This window comes from Myxocyprinus asiaticus, chromosome 26 (genome assembly GCF_019703515.2).
Source record: "Myxocyprinus asiaticus isolate MX2 ecotype Aquarium Trade chromosome 26, UBuf_Myxa_2, whole genome shotgun sequence".
NCBI classification, from domain to species: domain Eukaryota; kingdom Metazoa; phylum Chordata; class Actinopteri; order Cypriniformes; family Catostomidae; genus Myxocyprinus; species Myxocyprinus asiaticus.
Genome location: NC_059369.1, coordinates 38,043,100 through 38,070,949, shown reverse-complemented (window position 1 = coordinate 38,070,949; position 27,850 = coordinate 38,043,100). Strand labels below are relative to the sequence as shown.

Genomic DNA, 27,850 nt, shown 5'->3' with positions numbered 1-27,850 from the left:
GAAATCTCCGTCCGATCGGAAAATTTAAAAAAGCACATACAAGCACAAACACGAGCACTTCACGGATCTTCTTCAGTTTGACTGAAATCAACATGCAAGGACACTTATGAGAAGCATGAACATTTGCAGCTCAGGTTAATACAGCTAATCCACTAAAATAATGGACTATGTAAGAAATGTTGAGTTTTTGCTTAGATAAAATTTAAGATGCATCTGGGAGGAATAGCGTGCCGTTTTTTTTCACGCTTTCTTTTTTCAAGCTGTTTAAGTGTGATCAAATAACGCGGTAGGTCAGCTGATAGAGTATTGCATATGCGATACAAAGGACCAGAGTACGAGTACTGAAGAGCACACAAGTCGACACGTGAGCCGAAAGTGTCATAGAAACACCACAATAGGACGCAATTGTGTTTTTCATCCCATATTTGCTTTTTTGGACACTATTGGTTAGGTTTAGGTTTAAGGTTTAGGGTAGGGAGGTAGGTTTTGTTGATTTAAATCTCGATAGAACATTAACCTTAAAAACCTCATCTGTTTGGGAGAACATTTTACTCACTTTTAGCGTCACACAATGGACATTTCAATTCGGAACTTCCCTAATAATCGTAATGAACCACATAATTTTATTTTGCAAAATGTTGCCACAGTCACCCAATGTTCGTTGCATGGGAGAAGGCACTCATGAATTGCGATGTCAGAGCATCGACCTTTGAGATGTAGAGGCAGATAAAACATTTTTTCTAAATAATCTTTGAAAGGTAGTAATGTTGTTGGTTTTGTGAACTGTTTTCTGAGGTTTGCTACAAAACCTTACTGTTGAGCAGATGGAAGAATTCAATAAAATTAATAATTAATATTTCTCAGATTTCATTATTTTTTTATTATCATTAGTATCATCATTATCATTGTGTCAGGTGTATTTTGTTGATTCATGTCTTTTATTTTGAAATTCTAGTTCCTGTTTCATGTCATGTGTTCCTGTTTCCCTTGTCATGTGATTTCTGTTTTCCCTCCATGTTCATGTGTCATGTTTTCATTGGTTTATTGTTTAATTATCTTGTTATCAGTTCTGTTTGTTCATTGGTTTATGTTCTCCCATGTCTTGTATTTAAGCCCTCATGTTTTCATTGCCTAGTTGTCAAGTATTAAATGTGATTGTATGTGTTTGTCAAGCCATAGTCAAGTCAAGTTATAGTCAAGTTCATGTTTCTGATTTATGTTTCACGTTTCTAGTTAGGGTTTTTTGGTTCACGTTTATAAATAAACTGCACTTGGGTTCTTCATCTTCACGTCTTCGTCATTGCCATCATTGTCAGCAGTTCCAGCATACGTTACACATTACTGGTTTTAGAGTTATTATTATAATGAATAGTTGCCTAACTATAAATATGAAGGCAAGAGTAGAAATAAATGACAGTTACAAATTTAATTACAAAAGCCTTTTGTTCATATATATATATACATATATATATATATGTATATATGTATATATATATACATATATATATATATATGTATATATGTATATATATATACATATATATATATATATGTATATATATATATATATATATATATATATGTATATGTATATATATATATATATATATATATATATATATATGTATATGTATATATATATATATATATATGTATATGTATATATATATATATATATATATATATATATATATATGTATATATATATATACTATATTTGCAATGTGAACGATAATTTTTTTTACTTCATAACTGTCCTAACTGTAGAAGTAGCAGACGTTTAGATTAAAGTTTAGGACAAAAACCATCCGTGTTTCTCACTTCTTGCTCATACTTTTGAATGAATACATCTCATTCAGTCGGTGGTCAAATACGGACTAGTCGCACAAATATTTAAATGTATCTGAAGCTCAAATCAGATCCGAAGGTCCAACTCTGTAGATAGTTAGAACTCCACAAAGCCGCTGTGCGACACTGCATTTGAAATGACTGACCTCTGGTCTGTCATCTGTCATTTGTCGGAAGCAGTGAAAAGGCAGCTTCAGTCCAGTAAGATGAAAGAAAATGATCTGCAAAAGTGAGTACTTTTCAAGTTTAAATAAAATTGTAAGGAGTAAAAAGTACTATTTTTTCTTTGGAAACGTAATTAAGTAAAAGTAAAAGTATTCTGTTTAAATTGGCTTGAGTAAAGTACAAATCCCAAAAAATAATTGTACTCAATTACTTTACACCCCTGCTTAATATAAGGGGTAAACGGGGTCTATGGTGACTAGATTCACAACAAAATTTGAAAGTAGACAAAAAAAAATTCTCAAGGAAAAACATGAAAATTGTGAGTTCATATGTGTTTTTCTCATAACAATCAAACAAAATAAATGCAAAATAAATGCAGTGCTTTTAAGTTACATTATTATAGAACTCTGCTTTTTGTTGCCAATGTCAGACACTGTTGTGTCATTTAAAAATGTTAATGTCGAATCCTTGAATAAGTTTAAGCGGAACAATTGTGGCCGCTGTTTTTTTAATAATCATATCGTATTGTGTTGTATCATCAGGCTTCTGCATCATATTGTATCATATCATGAAATTTGTGTATCGTTACATGCCTACTGTGTATGTAGCCTATGTAGACCATGAATGCAAATTTAAAACTGAGGGGGAACAAATCAGATCTAAGGGGCAATGCCTCTGATCAAATGACTCTGAATCAGTTGGATCGATTCTTAACATATTCATTGATGTAAGTAAATTGATGTGTGTTAGGAATTAAATTAAACTGTCCGCATGTCTACGCCATTAATGTAGGATATTTTGTTGTATAAATGTACACGGTTATTCAGAAACATGAAGTCTTCAAGTCATGTGCTATCTGGACAGGTCTCTTTTTTTCATTTTATTGGCCAGATGTGGTTCATTTAGGGAGCCATTTTGGCAGCTCTACTTTTATGGTTTTGAGGAATTTCCAGGGTTAAAAGGTTGGGTTTTCAGGATTCAAGTCATTTTGCATAGCAATTGTTCTTCTGAACCGAATATCCTACATTGAACTGCAAGTCATTACTTTTGTCATGTCCAACTCGAAATGAAGCGAGAATTGTTACTGTGTTCTTAAGGCCCGTGAGACTCAAATCAGTGTAATTACTGACTGGTTGTGCATAACGAATGGCAAAGTGTAAAAATGCACATTCGCTACAGAGTTTTGTTGTAATAAAAAATAATAGTCTGGCCTGGGTAGCTCAGTGGTAAAATACGCTGGCTACCACCCCTGGAGTTCGCTAGTTCGAATCCCAGGGCGTGCTGAGTGACTCCAGCCAGGTCTCGTAAGCAACCAAAATTGGCCCGGTTGCTAGGGAGGGTAGAGTCACATGGGGTAACCTCCTCGTGGTCGCTATAATGTGGTTTGTTCTCGGTGGGGTGCATGGTGAATTGAGCGTGGTTGCTGCGGTGGATGGCGTGAAGCCTCCACACGTGCTATGTCTCCGTGGCAATGCGCTGATAAGATGCGCGGGTTGACTGTCTCAGACGCGGAGGCAACTGGGATTCGTCCTCCGCCACCTGGACTGAGGCGAATCACTATGCCACCATGAGGACTTAGAGCGCATTGGGAATTGGGCATTCCAAATTGGGAGAAAAAGGGGAAAAATCCAAAAAAAAAAAAAAAAAAAAAAAAAGACTAATTATACAGGAGGGTGAGGGATACTTCCTTAAAAATACCAAAAGAATAGATGTGGAACCAGAATCACTAAATTCTTTACGATTCCATCCCATCACTTCAGCAAAAGTTTCCATTTGCTTTCCATTTCATCTCATTTATGTCTAGAAATCTTGCGCTTGATTAAACACACCAGAACCACACAGGACCATGCATGGGTGTGTATTGTCATACGAAGACAATGATATTTAATATATTCTACCCCTAACATTCCCAAAACCCTATCCTCACACAAACCTGTTGACATTACAGTACTGTATATATGAGATTTAAAGCAAAACATAATTTGTCCGATATATGAACAATCCTATTCAATGAAAATATTTCACTATATTTGAAGGCCAGTTTATAATTTGGCCCTAGCCAAATCTGTACACACACACATTGTTCTTACTATTCTCTCTCTTTTTTGATGCAGATGAACCGACCCATCCAGGTGAAACCGGCTGACAGTGAAGGACGAGGAGGTAATTAACCTTCTTTTTATCACACACACACCCAAACAGGCAAAGCCACTATGTGTGTTGTAGTGGCCGTTAATTTAGGTCACTTGCCTCCATTGACTCGCCATCTGTTTGGGCCACTCGGGTCGCCATGGTTCGCTGTGATCGGCTGCAATCAGAGACCCTGTGAGTGCCCACATCCTCACCAGAACTCTTCCGGTCACCCATTAACTGTAATAACGACCTGTTAACTGTATTAAAAACTGCAGGTGAGCTCATGGTTGTATGGTTAGGGCTCAGCACACCTAGTTGTCCTTAAGTGTATGTCTGTAGCAGCTCTCAGATGTTAATCTGTGTTGATTTGCACCTGGGATTGTTCTATATGTGAACCATTTTGTTAAGCCTTCAGTTGCAGGTTTGAAATATTTCGTAAAAAATATTTATCTACATAAATGGAACATAGATATTTAATATTTCCAGTGAGTCTGTCTTCCCCTCAGTTGCAGACCTGCATCTACACACACATCAGTAATTTTGTGTCATGTTGAGTCTCAGAGCTATTGCTGTTATGTGTCTCTGCACACATTAGGAGCCATTACTGAATTACAATGCTGACTCTAGACTCAAACCATTCTCCCTGCGGCCCACAGCTCCTCAGAGACCCCGTCTCTCTGGACCAATACTGCCACAGCAGGCCACCTCAGTGCTGTAAAACCCAGAGCCTAGGAAATGAATCAGACATAAAGTAATCCCGCAGTAAAGCCAGCGTCTAATTCTCCTGAATGACTCATGAATGATTTATTTTTTATGGGGAATTTTGAACATTTTGAGGCAGGAAGCAAGAAATTAAAATGAGAAATATGACACAGTAAGATAACAGAATGAAACAAAGGAATGTTGGATCACAGACATTGAAGTACCAAGTTTCCAAGTGTTTTCAAAGATCCCAGACTGCTTCGATGAGCACTTTTGGGAAATAGTAACTAGACTTGGCAGCATTTATGATGTTCATAGCATAAAATCTTTGAAAGATAATCAGAGTTTTGTTTGAGATGCTTAGTAGCAAGTAGCTAAACAAGATAACATCACTTTATTTGTTCAAGAAATAATCAGTACTTATTACTTTTGGATCGACAGAAATGACAGAATAATACCTGGTTCCTTAAACGTATCTCAGCAGTTCCTAGATGAAATGTTTCTGAGTGACACTAAAAGCAAATAATATTTTTGCCCATACAGATGAGGTATTTAAAGGTGCACTCAATAATTTTTTTCCTCATTCCTCAAAAGTTTACTTCTAAAGAACTGAATAGTTATTTTGAAATGTAAGTATAAAATCATGACCACCCATGTGAAATAGGGTTGCTCCAATACCAAAATTTTGGCTTCAGTACGATACCAGCCCTGGTACCTCGGTATCGATACTAACTCGATACTTAGGCAACAAATTAAAAAAAAACTCCGATTTTTTATGAAATTACACCAAAAATTATTGACAAAAAGAACTGCATAAAATTATGCCTTTTTTATTTTTTATTTTTCTGGATTCCATGTTAAATATTTAAATTAAATGTTGTGATCAAATTGTGTTTTATCAAATACATACTGTACAGCTTTGATCAAATGAAAATATAATAATTTATAAATGCACAAAAAAACAAAAAAGATGCACAACAGAGCTTTACAGTTTAAATGAAATCATTAAATAAAAACAATCTGATTACCTTAGGCTTCCATGGCTGAATCACAGCATGCTGATATTCAGTACAGGTATTCAGCTTATGTGATATTGCTTACAGATAATAATACTAATAATATAACCATTTAATATTATATTATTGTTATTACAAGTATTATTGCTACAACTTTGAATATTACACTTTTATACAGTAGTAATATTTTTCTGTCGTAATGTCTTCAATTTCAGGCATCCAGTTAAATAAAGCTCTCATTTCAGCAGGACTTTTATTTTGAAAGACCTTTGAAGTTCTTCCTGTTTCTAAAGGATTCTTTATATCAAACTTCCCATGACTCGCGAGCTGAAATCTCTGGTAAAAAAGGTCATTTGAGAGTTCACAGCCGTTTATACACTAAACACACTGCTCTGTGGCTCTGCAGATGGATACTATTGGACACACTGCATGAAAATCAAGCAGTAGTAGTGTGTCTCTGTGTGTGTGTGTGTGTGCGTGCACCTGCGTGTGTAACATATACTCAGACTCGAGGATGATGTTTGAACCCAAGCAGGTATTTATTGACACACAAACAAAGACAGCAGGTAAGTGATGACGTGACAGTGATAGTTTACGTGATGAAGACTAATGCTGTTAGAGATGGTGACTTTCCTTGAGGTGGAGGGTTTGCAACAACGAAGCTTGCGTTGAGGAGATGGACACTGGAGTTGCTGGAGAGGAAACGTTTGGAGTAGAAGAGTCGCTGGAGAGGAGAGGAATCGTTAACGCTGGAGATACAGGTAAGTGAGTCTGTACACGAAGTTGAGACCAGACACAGAATGGAAGGGGAGTGAGGTTTATATAGAGGGGATGATTGATGCAATGATTGGAGGCAGGTGTGGGTGATCAGTACTCAGGAGAGTGAGAGGGTTGAGTGAAATTGGTAGGTGGGTCAGAAGGATCCGTGACATTACCCCCCACCTCCACGGACCGCTCCAGAGGGACGTGCTTCCCGATGCCGTGGCCAACCCCATCCATGTGGAGCTGGACGATCAGGATGTGCGTCTTGGAAGTTGGAGAGTAGGGTTGGGTCCAGGATGTCGTCTGGAGGAATCCAAGATCTCTCTTCTGGACCATAACCTTCCCAATCTATGCAGTATTCGAGACAACCCCTGTGGCGTTGGGAGTCCAGAATGTCTCAGACTGCGTAGATCGGTCCGTCCTCCAAGACAAGTGGCCTGGGGGGGTCATCAACAGGATCAGGTTCTGAGGAGTGAGGAGAGATAGAGGGGTGGTAAGGTTTTAACAGTGAGACGTGGAAGGTGGAATGTATGCGATATTGGGGAGGGAGTTGGAGCTGGTAAGTGACTGGGTTGATCTGTCTGGTGATTGTGAAGGGACCAGTGTAACAGGGACTTAGCTTTTTGCAGGGGAGATGCAGCCTGATATCCCTTGTGGAAAGCCACACCTTCTGCCCAGGTTGGTAGGTGGGAGGAGAAGATCTTCGGGAATTGGCGTGGAATCTCTGGTGGTGCACCGCCCGTTGCAGGTGGTGGTGAGCTAAGTCCCAGACCCTCTCGCTTTCTCTGAACCAATGGTCGACTGCTGGGACGTCAGATGGTTCGCCGGACCAGGGGAAGAGAGGCAGTTGGTAACCGAGTATGCACTGAAAGGGTGTGAGGTTGGTGGAGGGTTGACGAAGGAAGTTCTCTGCATACTCGGCCCAGGACAGGAAGCGATTCCAGCAGTTTTGGTGGAGATGACAGAAGGTTCTAAGGAAACGGCTTACCTCCTGAATCTTCCTCTCTGTCTGCCCATTACTCTGCGGGTGGTAACCAGATGAGAGGCTGATGGACACTCCCAAGAGAGAGAAGAAGGCTCTCCAGACTCTGGAGATGAATTGGGGACCACGGTCGGAAACGATGTCTTCAGGGATCCCATAGTTCCGAAACACGTGGTTGAAGAGGTACTCTGAGGTCTCAAGAGCGGTGGACAGACCCTTGAGGGGGATTAGTTTGCAGGCTTTGGAGAAACAGTCTATAGCTACCAGCATGCAGGTATTACCCTCAGAGGGAGGAAGGACAGTGATATAGTCAACCCCTAGATGTGACCAGGATCGACGAGGAACGGGCAGCGGAAGGAGTTTGCCAGCCGGTAGTTGTTGTGGTGTTCTGGATATAGCACATTCTGGGCATCCTTGGACGAACCTTCTGACATATCGAACCATGTGGGGCCACCATAACTGGTCCTGGATAAGCGAGAGAGTCCTATTGGTCCCAGGGTGGCCAGTGCCCAAGGAGGAATGTACGGAGTCGATGAGTGTGAGACGTTGAGAGGAGGTACATAGATCTTGTTGGTAGGGCATCCCGACAGAGCTGGTTCAGTGGCGGAGGCTTCACGGATGCTATCGTCCAGGGACCATTGAATGGGGTTTACTATGACATGTGGGGGTAAAATGGTATGCGGTTCCTCTGAGACTTCCTCTGGAGCGTAAAGGTGGGAAAGGGCATCTGCCTTGGAGTTCTTGTCACCTGGACGATAGGAGATGGTAAAGTTAAAGCGAGTGAAGAAGAGGGCCTATCTCGCCTGGCAGGGGTTTAAGCAACGAGCCTCTCTGAGACACTCGAGGTTCTTGTGGTCTGTGAGCACCAGGAATGGATGTTGCACTCCCTTCAGCCAATGCCGCCACTCCTCCAAGGCCAGTTTAATTGCTAACAGCTCTCGGTTCCCGATGTCATAGTTCTGCTCCGTCGGGGAGAGTTTCCTGGAGAAGAAGGCACATGGATGAAGTAGCGGTGGTTTCCCCTGCTGCTGAGACAAGACTGCTCCTACGCCGCTGGTGGAGGCGTCTACCTCAACGATAAATGGTTTATTCGGATCAGGGTGTTCAAGGAGTGGAGAGTAGGTGAAGGCATCCTTCAGGAGTTGGAAGGCGTGTAAAGCTTCAGAGGTCCAGGAGAGAGATTTGGGTTTGGATCGGAGAAGAGAGGTCAGCGGGGATGTGAGGGTACTGTAGTTCATGATGAAGCGGCGGTAGAAGTTGGAAAATCAGAGGAATCACTGGAGCTCCTTGATGGAGGTTGGAGTGGGCCAGGATTGCACCGCTGTTACCTTCCCCTCATCCATCCGAATGCCTTACGGGCTGATGATGTAGCCAAGGAACTGGAGGGATGTCTGGTGGAAAGTACACTTCTCAGCCTTGAGGTACAGGTGGTATTCCCTCAGCTTTTCCAATACGAGCACTACATGATGACGATGGTCAGTCATGTTCCGAGAGTATACCAGTATGTCATCAATGTAGACAAGGACGAATCGTTGGAGATACTCATGGAACACCTCATTCATGAAGCCTTGGAACACGGAGGGGGCGTTGACCAGGCCATACGGCATCACCCAGTATTTGTAGTGGCCTGTTGGAGTCACGAAGGCTGTCTTCCACTCGTCTCCCCTCCATATTCGAATGAGGTTGTAAGTGCTGCGAAGGTCCAGCTTGGTGAAAACAGTGGCTCCTCTCAACAGTTCCAAGGCAGCATGGACGAGGGGAAGTGGATACCGGAACTTAACCGTAATCCTGTTGAGGGAGCGGTAATCAATACAAGGGTGTAGGCCTCCGTCCTTCTTAGCCACAAAGAAGAAACTCGAAGCAGCAGGGGAAGTGGAAGGTTGGATGTAACCTTGGCTGAGAGCCTCCTTGATATAATCCTCCATGGCCTTCTGCTCAGGAATGGAAAGTGGGTAGACTTTGCCAGGGGTCACTGGCTCACCAGGGAGGAGGTCTATCGCACAGTCCCATAGTTGATGAGGTGGTAGTTGTGAGGCACGTAAAGGACAGAAGATGTCTTGGAAGTGTGAATAACAGGAAGGGATCTCCAGAGGGGTTGTACTGGCAGGGCTCTCAATGGTGGTGGTGTTGACATTGAGAAGGGAAGAGTTTCTGATGGGTATGCAGGGTCTGTGAGGGAGTCGGATTGGGAAGCAGGCAAGGAAACACTGAGGCCCCCATTTCAGGACGTCGACGGAAACCCAGGAGATGACTGGGTAGAATGTTGTATAAGCCAGGGACGCCCTAATATGATATCTGCGGTGATATTCTCCAGAACCAGTAGGGTGATATCTTCGTTATGCAGCCATCCCACTTGGAGTTTTACAGGACCCACACCGTGACGAATAAAACCACTTCCTAAGGTCTTGCCAGTTATGGAGTGGATTTGAAGCTTGTGTTCGCAGGGTCATTTTTGTAGCTGGAGTTGGTGACAGAGCGCATCTGAGATGAAGTTGCCGGTTGAGCCTGAGTCGAGTAGTGTGGGTACTGAAAGAGAGATATCAGGAGTTGTAAGCATTACACAGGTTACTAAAGGAGAAGTACTGACCATAGTTGTGGTCAGGTGGCTCACCTGAGGACGGGGAGGTTGAGTGGGACATGCAGAGATTACGTGTCCCTTACCACCACAGTACAGGCACAGACCCTGGCTCAGCCGGCGTTGGCGCTCTACAGTGGAAAGGCGAAAAGCATCCATCTGCATGGGCTCGCTGCTAGGTTCTGGAGAGTGGAGAGGGGACCTCAGTGAAGAGAAAGGCGGGGACTGCAAGGTGGGTAATTCCTTGAGGCAGCTCTTCATCCGGTTGGCTACTCTGATGGAGAATTGAATGAAGCACTCCAGCCCCATGGTATTGTCATATGATGAGAGATGCAGCCGCAGTTTGGGATTGAGTCCATGGTGATAAGTGGTCAGTAGAGCGGACTCATTCCAGCCACTAGATTCAGCCAGAATATGGAAATTTAGAGCATAGTCATTAATAGAGGACTGACCTTGATGAAGTTTGAGAAGCTGTTCAGCAGCTGATATGTCACCCTCAGAACTTCCAAACACCTCCTTAAAGTGCTGAAAGAAGCTATCAAGAGACTGTATTACTGGACTTTTCTGTTCCCAGAGTGAATTGGCCCATTGAAGTGCTCATCCAGACAGCAAGGAGGTGATGTAGGTCACCTTCGACCGCTCAGTGGGTAATCGATGTGGCTGCATCTCAAGGGCATGCGAACATTGGAGTAGGAAACCACTGCAGTCCTCCTCCGATCCTGAGAAGGGCACTGGATTGACCACGGGACTGGCGGAGTAGACCGGTGAAGAAATTGCGGAAGTGCTGGGAGTGGGTGAAGCCAAGGGATAAGCTGGTTGAGTGAGTGCACGCCGTAGTGTGTCAACCAGCTCCTGGATGGGATCCGGACCTGCTGGGTTCATGATTCTTGTTGGTCTGGTCTTTTGTAACATATACTCAGACTCGAGGATGATGTTTGAACCCAAGCAGGTATTTATTGACACACAAACAAAGACAGTAGGTAAGTGATGACGTGACAGTACTAGGTTGCAGTGGTGATAGTTTACGTGATGAAGACTAATGCTGATAGAGATGGGGACTTTCCTTGAGGTGGAGAGTTTGCAACAACGAAGCTTGCGTTGAGGAGATGGACACTGGAGTTGCTGGAGAGGAAACGTTTGGAGTAGAAGAGTCGCTGGAGAGGAGAGGAATCGTTAAAGCTGGAGATACAGGTAAGTGAGTCTGTACACAAAGTTGAGACCAGACACAGAATGGAAGGGGAGTGAGGTTTATATAGAGGGGTTGATTGATGCAACGATTGGTGGCGGGTGTGGGTGATCAGTACTCAGGAGAGTGAGAGGGTTGAGTGAAATTGGTAGGTGGGTCAGAAGGATCCGTGACAGCGTGTCTGTGTGTGTGTGTGAAGGAGATGACAGAGCAGAGCAGAGCCTCTCATTCATTCTGTGGCGCGTAGCGCATGTGACTGTGTAATATTTAATTAAATTACATCCTTCTGCTGTTTAATGTTCACACTTGTCCATATTGAGACTTTGTTTTTATTAATTTCAAATAGTCTTTGATTTCACCTCAAAACTCTCACATTACTTTACATTTTGCTAAAGGCAACATACTTTAATATGGTACAGAAATTAACAAAATGATATCGTACCGTTTTACATTTTTTGGTATCGCAATATTTCATTAATACCGGTATACCGTGCAACCCTAATGTGAGATGAAAAGTTCAGTTATATCATTAATCTTATAAAAGTTCTTTTATTCTACATGGGGCAGGGGCGCCTCATGGGGGCAGCCATGTTAGCATCACATGACCAGCTGAATACTTCTCGCTTAATCTCAGTAACTGCCCTGTTATTGGACACTTTCATTCATGGATTAAATGAATCCCGTTTTACTGTGCATACTGAATTTGCACAATGGTATTGGTAACTGAAAACTACTGTGTTTGAATGATTCAGCATCTAGGCCACTAGATATCAGTGTATGCCATACTTCGACATACTTCAAAATATTACTTAGTGCACCTTTAAGATTTTTGCTCTATTGAGTTTTAAATAAACAAAACCACAAAATCTACAAATCTCCCTACCCCAAACCTTAAACCTAAACCGACAGTATCTTAAAAGCAATTGTGAAATGAAAAATGCAAGTACTAAAGCAACCATGTCATTTTGTGGTGTTACTATGATTCTTTCACCTGACATGTGGACTCTTCGGGACTTGTACCTTGGTCCTTTGCATCGCAAGTGCAACTCTTTATCAGTCGAGCAAACATGCAATTTTATTGCGATTGAACAAGCTGGTAAATGTAGTTGGTTATGTCATGCATGCAGTGCATTACAAGTCATGCACTATTAGTAAAATTGTTTTGATGTCATAAGATAGCTTTGTGTGAGGCACAGGGCGAAAAGTGTTTATGAACTGATATTCTGCCTTTTACTTGTGATTTGTGTGAAAGCACCTCTGGTGTTCATTTTACCAGGAAACTGCAGCGATATGCTTAACAAGGCATGTAAAAGCATTTTGGAAAAATGTAGGTATAGTAATGTAATTTTATGAGATCAGGTTGCATACTATGTCTTTGTGAGACTAAGAATGTAATAATTATGCATGTGGTAGCCAAACTGTACTGGGTTTATTTTAATTCAGGGCTCAGCTGGGCTCAATGCAGTTTAACCACTCTGTCTACTCTGTTATTTTTGTTCTATATTTGTCCTCTAAATGAATCTGTTCGACATTTTGTGGATGGCATGTGACACTGAATTTTCACACGTCTCAGATCAAATTTTTCTGATAAGAGTGAAAATGTTGTCTGCTATTCACTCCTGTGATGGGCAAGACCTGAATCTGTTTATTACTTGTACATTGCCTTTACTAAACCAAAAACACCTGTTATCTCACCACTACAGACACACACACACACAGAGAGAGAGAGGGAGAGAGATGGATGTGTGGAGATAATTCCCCATAGGAATGAACAAACACAAATGGGATCTCTTTAATACCTCAATCGTTTCTCCTAGACAGTAATGAGATTACATCAGCTGTGCTCACACTTTTCTGGCATGAGATCTACTTTTTCAATGCTATTACAGTATGATCTACCATGCAAAATGTAAATATACATTGTAGGCAATGTTGTCACGATACCAACATTTCAGTAGCCAGAACCAATACCAGTGAAATTTTATGATTCTCGATGCAAAAACTAATAATTTATTAATTGGGTAAACTTTTTTTCAAGTTCTCAAGTAATTATTCAAGACAAGGAAACAGTCAGTAATAAAGGCATATCATATCACAACTCAACATGTTAGTGATGTGTTTCTTAGGGATATATGGACTCTAAGCACAGCCATATAGGAAAACTGCTAAATACACAGTAAATAAATAGAAGGGCAATGTAGGGCACAACACCGCTTATCTGCATCTGGGGCGCAAAATGATGCGCTTCAATGTAACCAGAGTGCTTGCATGACTGCATTTGATCATCACACAGTCACATATCCACTTTACCGTGAGCACTATCACAACACACACACACAAAAAGAAGCCATCTGTCAGACAGTTTGCAGGAGGCGAGTTTCCGAAATGTAGGATGGCAGGGGAAATTTCATTTATATTCACAAGGAAAGCGCTACCTGATTGGTCATACAAACTATAGCCCTACCCCTTGTTGTAATCGTAACCAATAAGGTAGAGCTGTCCTCATAAATATGAATGAGTCTTCTCCTCCCATCCTACATTTTGGAAATCCATCTGCATGGAAGTCGAAATGAAGAAACAAAAAGTGATCTTTAAGAATTTTGTTACTTGAGGAGTTTCTCTCTATACTCCTGTTAACGAGATCAACCAATAGTTGTCTTGCGATCGACCAGTCGATTATGAGCATAATGTTATGACGTAATGAGCGATGACATAATGAGCACCCTGGATTACATGAAGAGCAAATGGAGACTTTTACTGAAATCACAGTCAGTCCAGTCTGAACTCCATTTGAGAAATCATTCGTCAAACATTGAACCTTTTTTCCACCCGAGTACATCCTGGTCTTTATCAGTGGCCAGAGAGCTCATGTTCAAACCAAAATCAGTAGCTACAGTATTTTCATTCCATATCTGCATCTATTTACTCATTTCTTCAGCAGTTAGAAAAATGTACCTGGTTACTTATCTGCACATGGACATGTGACATAACTATTCATAAAGCCTAAGGTTATGTCCATAAACATTGTTAGAAGTTGCTTTATATCAATTTAAAACATGTTTTCTGATTGGTTACTCTGACCAAAAAATAAATAAATAAATAAATAAATAAATAAAATAAAAATAAAAATAAATAAGCCAAAACATCTCTTATTTTAGAAGAATAAAAATAAATAAAAATAATAATAATAATATCACAGATTTTAAGTTTTTTAAATAAGGAAAATAACGTATGTCATTCTGATTAAAACATAAAGATCTTTATTTTATTATATTATATTATATTATATTATATATATTTTTACTTATTTTTCTTTGGATTGTTTTTTAACTTAATCTTTGTTTAAATTATAAAGACTAATTGCCACTGAATAGCAATAGCAAGTACATTGCTTTATTGCTTTTGTTCAGGGTACAAGCTGTCAAAAGACCTTTTGCCATGATGTGATGTAAACTAAAGGGTATTGGCTTTTTTTTTCTTCTTTTTTTTTAAACAAGAGCCCTTTGCCAAACTCTCTCTCTTCATTTGGTGAGCAGATGCATCTTCATCAGAGTTTTGGGCTGTCTGAGTCTCTGCCCGTGATGTGGTCATGATGAATGCCAAGGGCAGGCCGTGGCAGTGCCAGCACCCTGCAACGAGCACATCAGCGCTATGGTGTTCTCTGAAGTGTTGCCCTTACTGCATACACACAGCTTTTGAATCACACTGCACCCCCATGGCAGAAAGCTTTTATCGTCTGCAGCAGCTGTCTGCGAGTTTTGTTTGGTTTTCTGTGTCTCGGCCTGTGCCAAGTTCTTGTGAGTTTCTAGAATTGTGATGAGCAAAAACAAAATCATGTTAGCCACTAAAGTGTCCCATATGAGTCTTATTGTTTGGACTGGTAACATATTTGCAAACAAAGGAAGGAAAGAGAACACAGTTTAAAGGGATAGTTTCCCTCAAAATAAAAATTCTGTGATTATTTACTCACCCTAATATCATTCCAAATCTGTATGACTTTCTTTCATCTGTGAAACACAAAAGAAATTTTCAGGAATGTTCACTCTAGGGGCTGCACTAGGGTTAGACTTACCAGGCTTAAGCACTGAATGTTTATATTACCTTGTACTAATCTCTGAGTTTTCATGCGCAGTAAAATAAAATCCTTTAGAATCACAATTCAGCTCGCTGCACATCAAACAGTGTCTCCTTTTACATTCATTCACTCCTGACAAGAACTGCCCACTCAGACAAGAATTACTGACTGACATGTAAACTGGTCAGTTGTCGATAAGAAGTTAAACATGATCCAGCTAATGAGATTGGAAATTTTGGAAGTAATTACCTCGTTTGATTTAGACAGATGGTTTGTAGGTGTGCACTTGTGCAGTTGCATTGTCATGGCTCTGGATTTGTAGGTTTTAAACATATGGCCTATGTATTCAATGAGTTTGATTACAAATTATAATAGCGTTAATGAGGATTGCGGATGATTGTCTATACAATAGTGGTGGAATAAAGCGGTTGGAATATCTGAAAAGTTTTCAATCCAACTCATTTTATGCTCTGGCATAAATACTTTTTGTGTGTTTAACAAACAATATTGAAAGATTTACTTCATTTAAAAATGGACTCCTTACCGATGTAACTTTAAGCACTTATTTTAAAGTTTATTATGATGCGTACATGGATGTCTCTGGGCTAAGCCCCAAATACCCACTGACCCTAGAACTGCCCCTGGTTTACACTGCTTTTTTACAACTACTGTTCATAGTGACCACATTGATAGCATTAAAGTAGCATAACATCACCATAAAAGTAGTCCATATGACTCGTGTGCTACATTCCAAGTGATATGAAGTCTGAGGAAATCTTTGTGTGAGGAACAAAAGGAAATTAGAGTAGTTATTCACTGACAATCTTTCCCTAACCCTCAAATCTCATTTGCGTATTCAAACTTGGCACATCAAGAAGCATCACACCAGATTGATATCAGCGACACCAAATGCCATTGATTCTTGCCGATCTCTTTACTAAACACGACAGTGAAAATTTAAACATGCTGTAACGTGAACGAGTTTTGAGAGCTTCGAAGAAGGGGACTATTTTTTAGGGAATAAAGACTTTTAGTCTGTTCCTCTCTTAATGCCACCATGTGGCTTCAGAAAACGTCTTGGTTATGTATGTAACCTTGGTTCCCTGAGGGGAACGAGATGCTGCGTATGATCGCTGTGGGACACCATCCGAGTGTCACGTGCTCTGAAGCCCTTATACAATCACGCCAATTTAGTGGCTGATGGCGCTTAAGCGACGCCCCCTAGGAAGCTAAGTCACGGGCTCCATAAAGGTGCTTGCTTTCGCACTATCGAGTCAGATTTTCAGCAAAAGGCACGAGCCTATGCAGCTGCTAGAGAGGATGGCCAGCCATGGTTACGTACGTGACGTTCCCTTTCGGAGAACTCGAGCTGCGTATGATCATTGTGGGAACGAATACATTCACACCATGTGAACAGTAGCTTCTAACTGTCTAAGCCCGTGTGGCAAGCATATAGTGGTGCACCAGCAAGCTAAAGCTTCTGAATAAAAATAAGTATTTCTTCTTTGCATTTATAAAAGGCCCATCCAATTGGCATCTATTGGACACAATCACAAACTGACAGGTCCTCATATTCCAAACCGTTTCCTCTGCACAAAGACAAGACGCATGTAGTGAGACAGAGAGAGAGAGAGAGAGAGAGAGAGAGAGAGATGAGATGCCAAGGAAAGGCAAAATGACTGAAGGGAAAATTTGACTGTCTGTCCCCATATGTGTGTGTGTGTGTGTGTGTGTGTCTGTGTGTGTATGGGCATGTATGTGTGGTCCAAAAGTCTTCTGCCCGGTCCGAGTCCCATTGGACCCGCTAAACTTGGTTCAAATCTTCGTTCATCATATATTATTTTACGCTGGGTTTGCATCAGGTTCAGGTTTGTAATTAATTAGAAAAATACTTTAACACTCAAGAAGCGACTGTTTTTTATAAAGTTGTATAAAGAAATATACAATTTAATTACATTTTAATTCAATGTAAAAATTAATTTAATTATTATTATTATTATTTTATTCTTATAAAAATATTGTATTTTTTAGATTTTGGGTTCCAGTCATTTTTTTCATAACTTCGGGTTTGCATCAGGTTGAGGTTTGTAGTTAATGTAAAAATAGACTATTTTTATAAATATTTTATTGTTTAATTTTTTTATGTGATCTGACTAGCTTTCAAATTTTTGGTCAGCTATATTGTCAGTCTGACTGAGAAATAGGCTTGTAATTAAATTGTACAGCTTCTTTATTCTCTTCAGTACTTTCTCTGTGTTTATGTTTGACTGTACAAGGCTTTAAAACTACTAAAGTTATAATGCCAAACACAGTGAGTGGTTTTTGCTTATCTTGACCATATTTTTGTTTGATTAATTCTAACATCATAATAGACACTAAAGGGTACTGAACTGATTCAGTACTCTGGACAACTCATATAGTGAAAAGACTGTTTTGTTAGATTTTAGTATCGTATTCGCACTGGTATAAATCCTAGTGCTTGTGACATTCATAGTGTGAACATAATGGTGAATGATTACATCATGGATGATGTCATCATTGCCTGTTGCTCTGTAAGCCCCTTAGAGGTCATTATGGCTATTTATAAATGCTCTTTGAAGTCCAGCAGCAGCCGAAGGATGCAAGAGAGTGAGCGGTCTCTGAAGTGCAGCTTAGGTCAGGTGTGAACACTAATTAATAGTGATCCATCTCATGTAATGTGTGTGTGTGAGTGTATGCCTCAGACGCTATATATATACTCAAATGTCTGGGAATGAGGGCCTGGGTAGCTCAGAGAGTATTGACGCTGACTACCACCCCTGGAGTCACGAGTTCGAATCCAGGGTGTGCTGAGTGATTCCAGCCAGGTCTCCTAAGTAACCAAATTGGCCTGGTTGCTAGGGAGGGTAGAGTCACATGGGGTAACCTCCTTGTGGTCGCGATTAGTGGTTCTCACTCTCAGTGGGGCACGTGGTAAGTTGTGCGTGGATCGCGGAGAGTAGCATGAGCCTTCACATGTTAGGAGTCTCCATGGTCTCATGCATAACGAGCCACGTGATAAGATGCGCAGATTGACTGTCTCAGAAGTGGAGGCAACTGAGACTTGTCCTCCGCTACCCGGATTGAGGTGATTAACCCCATCACAAGGACCTACTAAGTAATGGGAATTGGTCATTCCAAATTGGGGAGAAAAGGAGATAAAAAAAATTAAAAAAATAAATAAATAAAAAAGGTCCGGGAATGAAAAGATAACAGACTGTAAACTGAATTTTTCTCATGCTCATCACTGTGCTCCAGGAACAGGAACTTCCAGCATCCTCTGTACAATAATGAACAAAAAATTAAATTACCCACAATGAACAATAATTTTTTTGTTCATTATTGCACTTATGGCTAGTTAATTAGCCTTGTAAAGCTGACATAGAACATGCAACAGGCCCCTGATGTGTGCGGAGCCCTGGTCCCCTAGGGCACACACACACACAGAAAGAGAGTCTGAGAAATAATGAGAGAGAGAGAGAGAGAGAGAGAGAGAGAGAGAGAGAGAGAGATTCATGCTTTTAATGGCATCAGCTGAGCTATAGTTTACAGTAAAATATTTTCCTGTCAGATGCTAGTTACAGAATGAGTTTATTATAGTATTTATATTTATACATATATTTGGTGGCCTGGGACAGTTTTAATGCTTTCTTATTAACCAAGAACCACCTAATTACACAGGAAAAGGCATCTGTATGATAAGTAAAGCACCCAACCACAGTTTTTTTACCCTTAAGAAATTAATGTGTAAAATTTGTCTGAATTTCTGTCCATCCAAAACTAATATACAGTAGTATACGGATGATTTCACAGACATAACTCTGAAACATATCTCATGATATCGCATATCTCCCTGATATAAGACCCTGACTCCAAGATATTGTGTAGTAATTCAGATTGGAGCTTTGATTTTGGTGTGTGCTTGGCATTTTTTGTGCAATACACATCAGGCGGTCAGACTGAGAGGATAATTATACGAACACACACACATGTTGGTGTGGCTATCCTTATGAGGATTTTCCATAGACATAATGATTTTTATACTGTACGAACTATAGATTCTATCCCCTAATCCTACCCCTAAACCTAACCCTCACAAAAAACTTTTTGCATTTTTACATTTTCAAAAAAACAGTTTAGTATGCTTAAGTGATTTGAATTATGGGGACACAAAATTTATGGCATAATACCCTTGTAATTACCAGTTTGTAACCTAAAAAAATGTCCTCGTAAACCACCAAAACCTGCCCCTCCCCCCCACACACACAAACACACACACACAGAGATACACACTCACTGATGTCCCAGTTGCCCACTGAAGTGACACACCTCCACCTGGTCTCCATCTTTCTGTCTCTCTGTCTTTCTCTCCTCTATAAATCGGTCATAAAACAATCATGGCTATAGATGAGCTGATTTATAATCTATAATTTGAGGAATGATCATTGCACAGAGCCAGTAATATAAATACATAAAAGCAGGCATTGGTGAATATTATGAAATATAACTAGTGCATATGTATCAATCAATGACACATGTTCTAGTGGGATGTGTAGATCTGTTTTTGCTGCTGATCAGTGCACAGTTTTTTCACACTTTTTCTTCTTTTTATTCTTTTGCACTTTATAATCATGGATTAATTTCTCTCCCCTCGAAATCCTAACACAAGTGGGAAAAAGAGATGCATATTATGACCAGGTGTAAACGTTGATGTGTCTCGCCTGTCCACTTGGCATTGGATCACCCAAAGCGCATCTTAAAGGAATAGTTCATGATATCCAAGGTGTGTATGACTTTTTTCCTTCACCAGAACACATTTGAAGAAAAATATCTTAGCTCAGTAGGTCCTTAAAATGCAAGTGGATGGTAATCCGACTTTTGAAGCTTCAGAAAGAACAGATAGTCAGCATTTAAATTAATGTCTTCTAAAGTGACACATTTGGTGCGAAAACAATAAATATTTAAGTACTTTTTTAACTCTAAATCATCACCTCTGGTAGTGGTATGCACATTTGACGTAATCGCGTTGGCACGTAAGACACGCGAGAACTGATGCACGTGTGATACACCCAGAAGAGCACCATTGTTTACAAGTAAGTAGGTGGAACGCTGTACAGAAGCTTCGTTGGTTTTGATTTAGATCTGTATTTATCTGTTTCTTTACTCACAGTGGTGCGTTTTTGTGCTTATCCTGGATGCCTCAACCGAGAGGAGAACATGAAATTATGTCCGTAACATGGCAACGCGTATACATCACACTAGAATCTGCGTGAACTCCACCCTCTTGTGAAGCTTACCGGAAGCGTTGGATTATAGTTAAAAAGTACTTAAATATTGATTTTTGTTTGCACCAAAAGCAATCGTATCGCTTTAGAAGACATTAATTTAACCGCTCGTATCAATGACATTTATGCTGACTGTCTGTGATTTTTGGAGCTTCAAAAGTCGGATCACCATCCACTTACTCATCCACTTACTACTGAGCTGAGATATTTTTTTATTTTTCTCCAAATGTGTTCTGGTAAAGAAAGAAAGTCATACACATCTGGGATATCATGAGGGTGAGTAAATGATGAGAGAATTTTCATTTATAGGTGAACTATCCCTTTAATACCTGGTGTAAACCGGGCTTTAGAGGTCTGCACAGACAATAAATTAAAGCCTAACCTTGTGCCATAATTGAGACCCTTTAGCCCAACTTGACCTGATCGAAAATGTCAAATTTGATAACCAAACGCATCAAACTCAATGAAATAGCTTGCAAACTGATTCAGAGATGCATTGTATACATAGCGACCAACCTTAATATTTTTACTATGCTTATGTTTTAAAAATGCTTACTATTATGAATGTAGTCAATGCTGAACTCCGCTGTGCATTGTACCCAACACTGCCTTTTAGCTACGACAATATTCACAATATACAGCATTTTGGTTATATCTCAGCTGTATCTCAGCTATATCTCTCTCTATTCAGTAGAAAAACTGTGTTGCTGTCTCTAATCTCTGCCTTCCAGGACTCAACATCTTATCCCATGACTCTTTGAGTGCTCGTATGCATAATGTAAAGCTCTCATACAGTACAGAAGACAAATGATCTGAGTGTGGGCTCATACGAGTGCAGAGCTTCATTAAAACTGCTTATATAAGACTTGATATGGAGGGAAAACATGCTGTCTGCTCAACATGATAAAGTACTGAGACTGAACTGATGAATGAACACATATAGGTGTGTGTTAAGTTGTGAAATGTATGTGTGTTCCTTTTCTTATTCATATGCCTTCTGTATATTTCAGAACTTACTCTTCCTCTAAACTTTTTTGACATCATCAGTTATTACAGAACTCTCAGTGTCAAATGATCTGACAGAAACAAAAAAAATAAAAAATAAAAATAAAATAAAAAAGTTAACAGGGCATGAAATATTGATTACTCTCTCTCCAGAGCTCTTTCACAGAGTCAGAGTCAAAAAGCTTTATTGGCATGAAAATATTGTAATATTACCACGGCACTGACGGTCTTCCATAGCGCTGGTGTAGGAAAATTGAACAAAACAATGGAAAGTACAATAACAAACAGACAAAAATGGCACAGTGAGTGTCAGTGCACTACACTCTAGAGCAGCGGTCACCAATAAGAAGACTGCAGTCCGAGTCCGGATACCAGATTGGTTTCATCTGGGCCACGAGACATTGCGAGCAGCGTAGCTCAACAACGCTGTCTCTGTCTCTTGTTCTCATGCTTGCCTCTGTTGTAGACTGGTCAAAGCAGTAGTTTTTAAGACACTACTTTGACTTTTTAGGATTTATTGTCATTTATTTTATAACAAAGTACTATTGCTGCTAACTTGGAAGTAAGTAATAACTATTCCCACAAAAATTAGCATTTCTAATATCATTTCATAGCCATCCTGACTTACACTGTGTAAGTTAATATTGTCTGGACCATGGCTGAGAAGAAAATGTAGAGGCCGTCCTGTTGGAACTTTAGTTGAATAACCCTGCTCTGAAATGGATAGAAATGACAATGTGTAAGATTTGTTTTGAGGGTGTGAAAAGTAGAGGTCGACCGATATATCGGTTTTACTGATTAATCATGCCGATAGTTGCTTTTTGGAAATATCAGTTATCTGCAAAAATCGACCCGATAGTTGTGGATATATATATATATATATATATATATATATTATTTTTTTTTATTCATATGTGTTCATCTGCTGCCAAAACTCTTCATCTGGTGAATAAATAGACTGCAAAAGGCTTAATTTGGTGAATATTTACATATAGAGCTTTGTAACAGAGGCAAGACTCTGTCACCATCACAGTTTATGGACTAATTCGGGATTAATAATGCAAAATGTAAAAAAAAAAAAGAGACATATCAATTGAAAAGCAATTGCAGGTGAACTGCTATTGATGAATGAGGATCTACTGTTGATTAATTTCTGCATACAGTATTTATTAGACCATATGACAATATTTACATTATAGTGATTATGTTGTAATACATTGTAGATGATTATAAGAGTGCACGTTTTTGTTTGCCTTATGTGTTTGTGTGAGCTGGAACTGCAGACATTTCAAAATAAGAGTCCCAGGTGTATTCTGGGCTTGTTTATAATTAAATGTACCATGTTATGCACCAAATAATTTTTTATTTTTTTTTTTTTTTTTTTCTGTGTGTGTGTGTGGTTATTTTGGGGATTTTGGTTGCACAACAAACACACATCTGGGATTTTACTCATTTTGGACTCTTGTAACAATTTGTGAGGGACTCACTGTGTCATGTCTGTGCCTGTCACAATAAAAAAAGACTGAGAAAATTTGCTAACATTCAATAAATCTATTTTAAACAATTTTCTAACTATCGTCTGATAAATCAGTAATCTGAATTTTCCACCACCTTAGTTATCGGTATAGGCAAAATACACTATCGGCCGACCTCTAGTGGAAAGAGCAGTGTTTGTACTGTAAATTGAATTTTTGAAAGTGGACCTGTTTAGTCTCAGCCTCAGCCTACGGACCATCCCCAGAGTGTTCACTGACTGTCTGATGCATATTGAACACAAAACTGTTTGGTCACTGTCCAAGTGGGTGGTTCTGGACCAGAAAAAGCTACAATATGAACAAGACTTATGCCTTTTAATCAAAGGTCTGGCTATGTGAGACTAAGACCTGTCTGTTTGAAATTCTCATTGTTAAATCAAGGACTATGTCGGTGTGTGTTGACATAAGAGTAAAACATTTCTCAACTTTGTTACATTTCAGAGCATCACAATGCAAACCCTTGTATCACACCATTCCCATTAAAATCAGTTGATTGACAACATTCTCTGATGGAGTGTAAGCTCTAGTGTGTAAGGTGAGAGTATGTGAGGTAATGTGTGTCTCTTTCTCTCTCTCTCTCTGTCTCTCTCTCTCAGAAGACCGAAAGCTGTTTGTGGGGATGCTGGGTAAACAGCAGAGCGAGGAGGATGTCCGGCAGGTGTTTGAGTCATTTGGTCATATAGAGGAGTGCACCGTCCTCCGGGGGCCTGATGGGGCCAGTAAGGGTCAGCACCTACACAACTCTCTCTCTACTCCTCTCTTTCTCCAGTCTCTCCCTGCTCCAATCTCATTTTGCCCTCTTTCATTTTCAGTCCCTTTCTATCACTTATTATGTTAACATGCGCAGTTATGATCAAGCAACAGCGTTTTTTTTGGAAGGTCACGCAACAGTCTTCTTCTGTCTGTCCAATTTTGTATAACCCAACATGTAATTGAATATTTGAAGGAAGGATGTAAGCTGAGGAAATGAAGCTCCTCCAAAATCTACACATTTGGGCAAATTACTTGATTGTTGCTACTCTCTCCGTTCATCTTCTTTGCCCGGTAATAGCTCTGTTTGAGGTGCTTACACTGTACGCAAGTTTGTTGTGTTTTTTTTTTTTAAGTTTGCGCTACTTGTTTTCCATCTATCAGTGTATTTAAGAATGTTAATTTATGTTGCGTGTCACCTCTGTTTTACGTATTATGTGCACAACGAAGAAGCCGATTGTGGTCAGTTTAACGTGTAAATATGCTGGAGTAAGCCAAGCCACAATTGCATTTTCTAGGCCTGTTAGTCCTACTCCCTGAAAAATTGGATTGGTCTGACTAAAGCATTTAAATTACAAAAAAAAAGTTTAATTATTGTTTCAGTCTGACTGAAATTAAACTTTTGAAGTGCAAGTAAACATATTGATTGGATGTGTTTGGAATGGAATACTACTGTGAGGTGAAAAAGAGGTGAAAGGAGGAAGCGGGAGACGGTGAATCCAACTCAAAAGGCATTTTAACTCTCACTGCAATGACAAACAGCTGTTAGAAGCAATCATTGACAGGTGATGATCCTCACCGTTCTCATCTCCCGATCTCACTCTCCATTCACAAGCCGGCGCTCGACCAGGCCCCTACCACCACATACCCCATCACCCGACTCAGGCCGGGGAGCCATCCGGCCTGCCCAATAATTTCCCCCCCCAAAAAAAAGAATTTCTGGAGAGGAAGTCTGCAACAGCCATCTGCGCCCCCAGCCTGTGGACCACCTTGAACTTAAACGGCTGAAGAGCCAGATACCAACAGGTGAGCCACGCGTTGGGATCCTTCATGCGATGGAGCCACTGGAGCGGGGTGTGGTCTGAACAGAGAGTGAAAGCCCGTCCCAGGAGGTAGTACCGAAGGGTGAGGACCGCCCACTTTATGGCCAGACACTCCTTTTCAATGGTGCTGTACCTTACCTCTCAATGAACAGCACCGTGCGCTCCTCCCCCTTGACCACCTGGGACAACAAATCTCCCAACCCCCTGTCCGATGCATTGGTCTGTAAAACAAAAGAGAGAGCAAAATCAGGAGAATGTAACAACAGCCTGCCACACCTGCATAAAAGCCTGTTGGCACGGCTCCATCCACTCCTTTCTAGTGAGATTAGTCAGCAGGCTGGTGCCGTCCGAAAAATTAGGCACAAACCTTCTATAGTAGCCAGCCAGCCCCAGGAACTGTCTCACCTCCTTTTTGGTCTTGGGTTTCAGGCAGGCCGCAATCGCTGCAGTCTTATCAATTTGGGGACGCACCTGCCCATGGCCCAGGTGTAACCCCAGATACCATACTTCCACCCATCCAGTTGCACACTTCTTGGGGTTTGCCATGAGTCCCACCCATCGCAGCGACCTTAGAACAGCCCTCAGATGCTGCATATGCTGCTGCCAATCATTACTGTATATAATGATGTCATCCAAATAGGCATTTAATGCATATAATTATGTCATCCACTCTGTCCATAAGGCGCTGAAATGTAGCTGGGTCCCTGAACAAACCGAACGGAAGGGTCACAAATTGGTGCAAGCCAAACGGTGTGGAAAAGGCAGTTTTCTCACGGGACATTGGCGTTAATGGGATCTGCCAATAACCCTTTGTCAAATCCAGTGATCGAGCAGTTCATCAACATGAGGCATTGGATATGCATCAAATTTAGACACTGTGTTTACTCTTCTATAATCTACACAGAACCGGACTGAGCCGTCGCTCTTATGTACCAGAGTGACCAGGCTGACCCAATCACTGTGGGATTCTTCTGTTATTCTCATATCTAGCATGGCCTTTAATTCTTCCCAAACCATTTTTTTTGTGTTCAGGTAATCGGTAGGTATACTGAGTACCACTACCCCTGGAGTAGTTTTGATATGGTGTCTATGAGATTCGTACGACTGGGAAGAGGCAACAACACGTTTGAGAATTCTCTTTGCAACCTGGCAACCTCCGTAACTTGTGACAGTGAGACGTGGTCTCCACAAGTGACCGGGGTGACTTGATAGGTGGCTTTTACATTCACCTCTGGTCCGAGCTCCTCCCTCTCCAGAACCACCGTTGCCAAAATCACAGGGACCGCCTCCCTCCATGGTTTTAAGAGATTGAGGTGGTAAATCTGACGTTCTCCACCTCTATCCATTAGTTTAACCACATAATCGATTTCACCGACTCGCCATGTGACCTCAAAGGGCCCTTGCCACTTGGCGAGTAATTTAGAGTTTGATGTGGGGAGTTATACAAGGTATTTATTTCCTGGTGCAAATTCCCATAGCCGAGTACCCCTATTATACAGCCGGCTTTGACGTTCTTGAGCCTGGAGAAAATTCTCCTGTGTTAATTGCCCCAGTGTGGAGTTTTGCTCTCAGGTCAAGAATGTACTGAATTTAGTTTTTGCTGTTTGAAGGTCCCTCCTCCCAGTTTTCCCGTAGGACATAGAGCACGCCACGCGGTCGACGCTCGTACAGTAATTATAATGGGGAGAACCCAATAGAGGCTTGCGGGACCTCTCATACTGCAAATAATAGGGGCTCGAGCCACTTGTCCCAATTTCAAGCATCTTCATGCACAAACTTATGAATCATATTCTTTAGTGTCTGATTAAATCGTTCGACAAAGCCGTTAATTTGGGGGTGGTAAACACTGGTCCAAATCAATTTAATCCCCAATAATTCGTACAGTTCACGAAGTGTACATGACATAAACATTGTGCCCTGATCAGTGAGGATTTCTTTTGGAATCCCCACTCAGGAGATTATTCTGAAGAGTACTTCTGTAACACTACATGTTGAGATGTTGCGCAGAGGCACTGCTTCCGGATATTGTGTTGTGTAGTCCACCAGAACCTAAACAAAATGATGCCTGTGTGCCATTCGCTCTAATGGCCAGATGAGGTCCATGCCAATTCTTTCGAAGGGGACCTCGATCAATGGGAGGGGGTGCAATGGCGCTTTTGAGGTCGCCGACATTCACAGCATGCTGCACACCACCTGCGGATATCCCCACAAATGCCCGGCCAATAGAAATGGGCCATTAGATGGTTCAGTGTTTTATTCCTGCCCTAAGTGACCCACTGTCGGACTATAATGAGCCATCTGGAATAACATTTCCCGGCAGCTCTTTGGTACTAACAATTGGGTTGTATCCTCCGTTGTCTGAATGTTCTGTGTCACTTGATACAACCGATCCTTAATGATTGAAAAATACGGACATGCGAGTGCAATGTTTGGCCGGAGGCATTGACCATCAGTCACTTTCACTTGATCAAGGGCGTGCCTAAGGGTCTCGTCTCACGTCTGCTCCAGAGGGAAATCCCCAGCATGGAATCTTCTAAGGGCTGGGGAAGCCGAGACTTCCCCCTCCCTTATGTCCTCCTGATGTGGAGCTGACGTAGACGGCCTTGGCTCCGCCTCCCCAGCCAGCGAGTCGCACACCGATATGCTTTATTGCAGGACCCATCCACACACATTCCCCTTAATAAGGTAACAAATGCCAGCCAGTTCGTTCCCAAGACTAGTGGATGGGTAAGTTGGGAATTAACAGCAGCCTCGACACTATGTTTTTGTC

The 27,850-nt window shown here is 40.9% G+C and overlaps 1 protein-coding gene across 1 annotated transcript in view; it reads left to right on the top strand.

The window, feature by feature from the left end:
- The window catches only part of LOC127416608 (CUGBP Elav-like family member 4), a 169,790-nt gene that overhangs the window by 92,391 nt on the left and 49,549 nt on the right, over nucleotides 1-27,850 (top strand). The window contains exons 3-4 of the mRNA XM_051656040.1: nucleotides 4,128-4,176; nucleotides 23,884-24,012. Coding sequence (XP_051512000.1) covers nucleotides 4,128-4,176; nucleotides 23,884-24,012 — 178 coding nt within the window. The remainder of the gene's footprint in view (nucleotides 1-4,127; nucleotides 4,177-23,883; nucleotides 24,013-27,850) is intronic.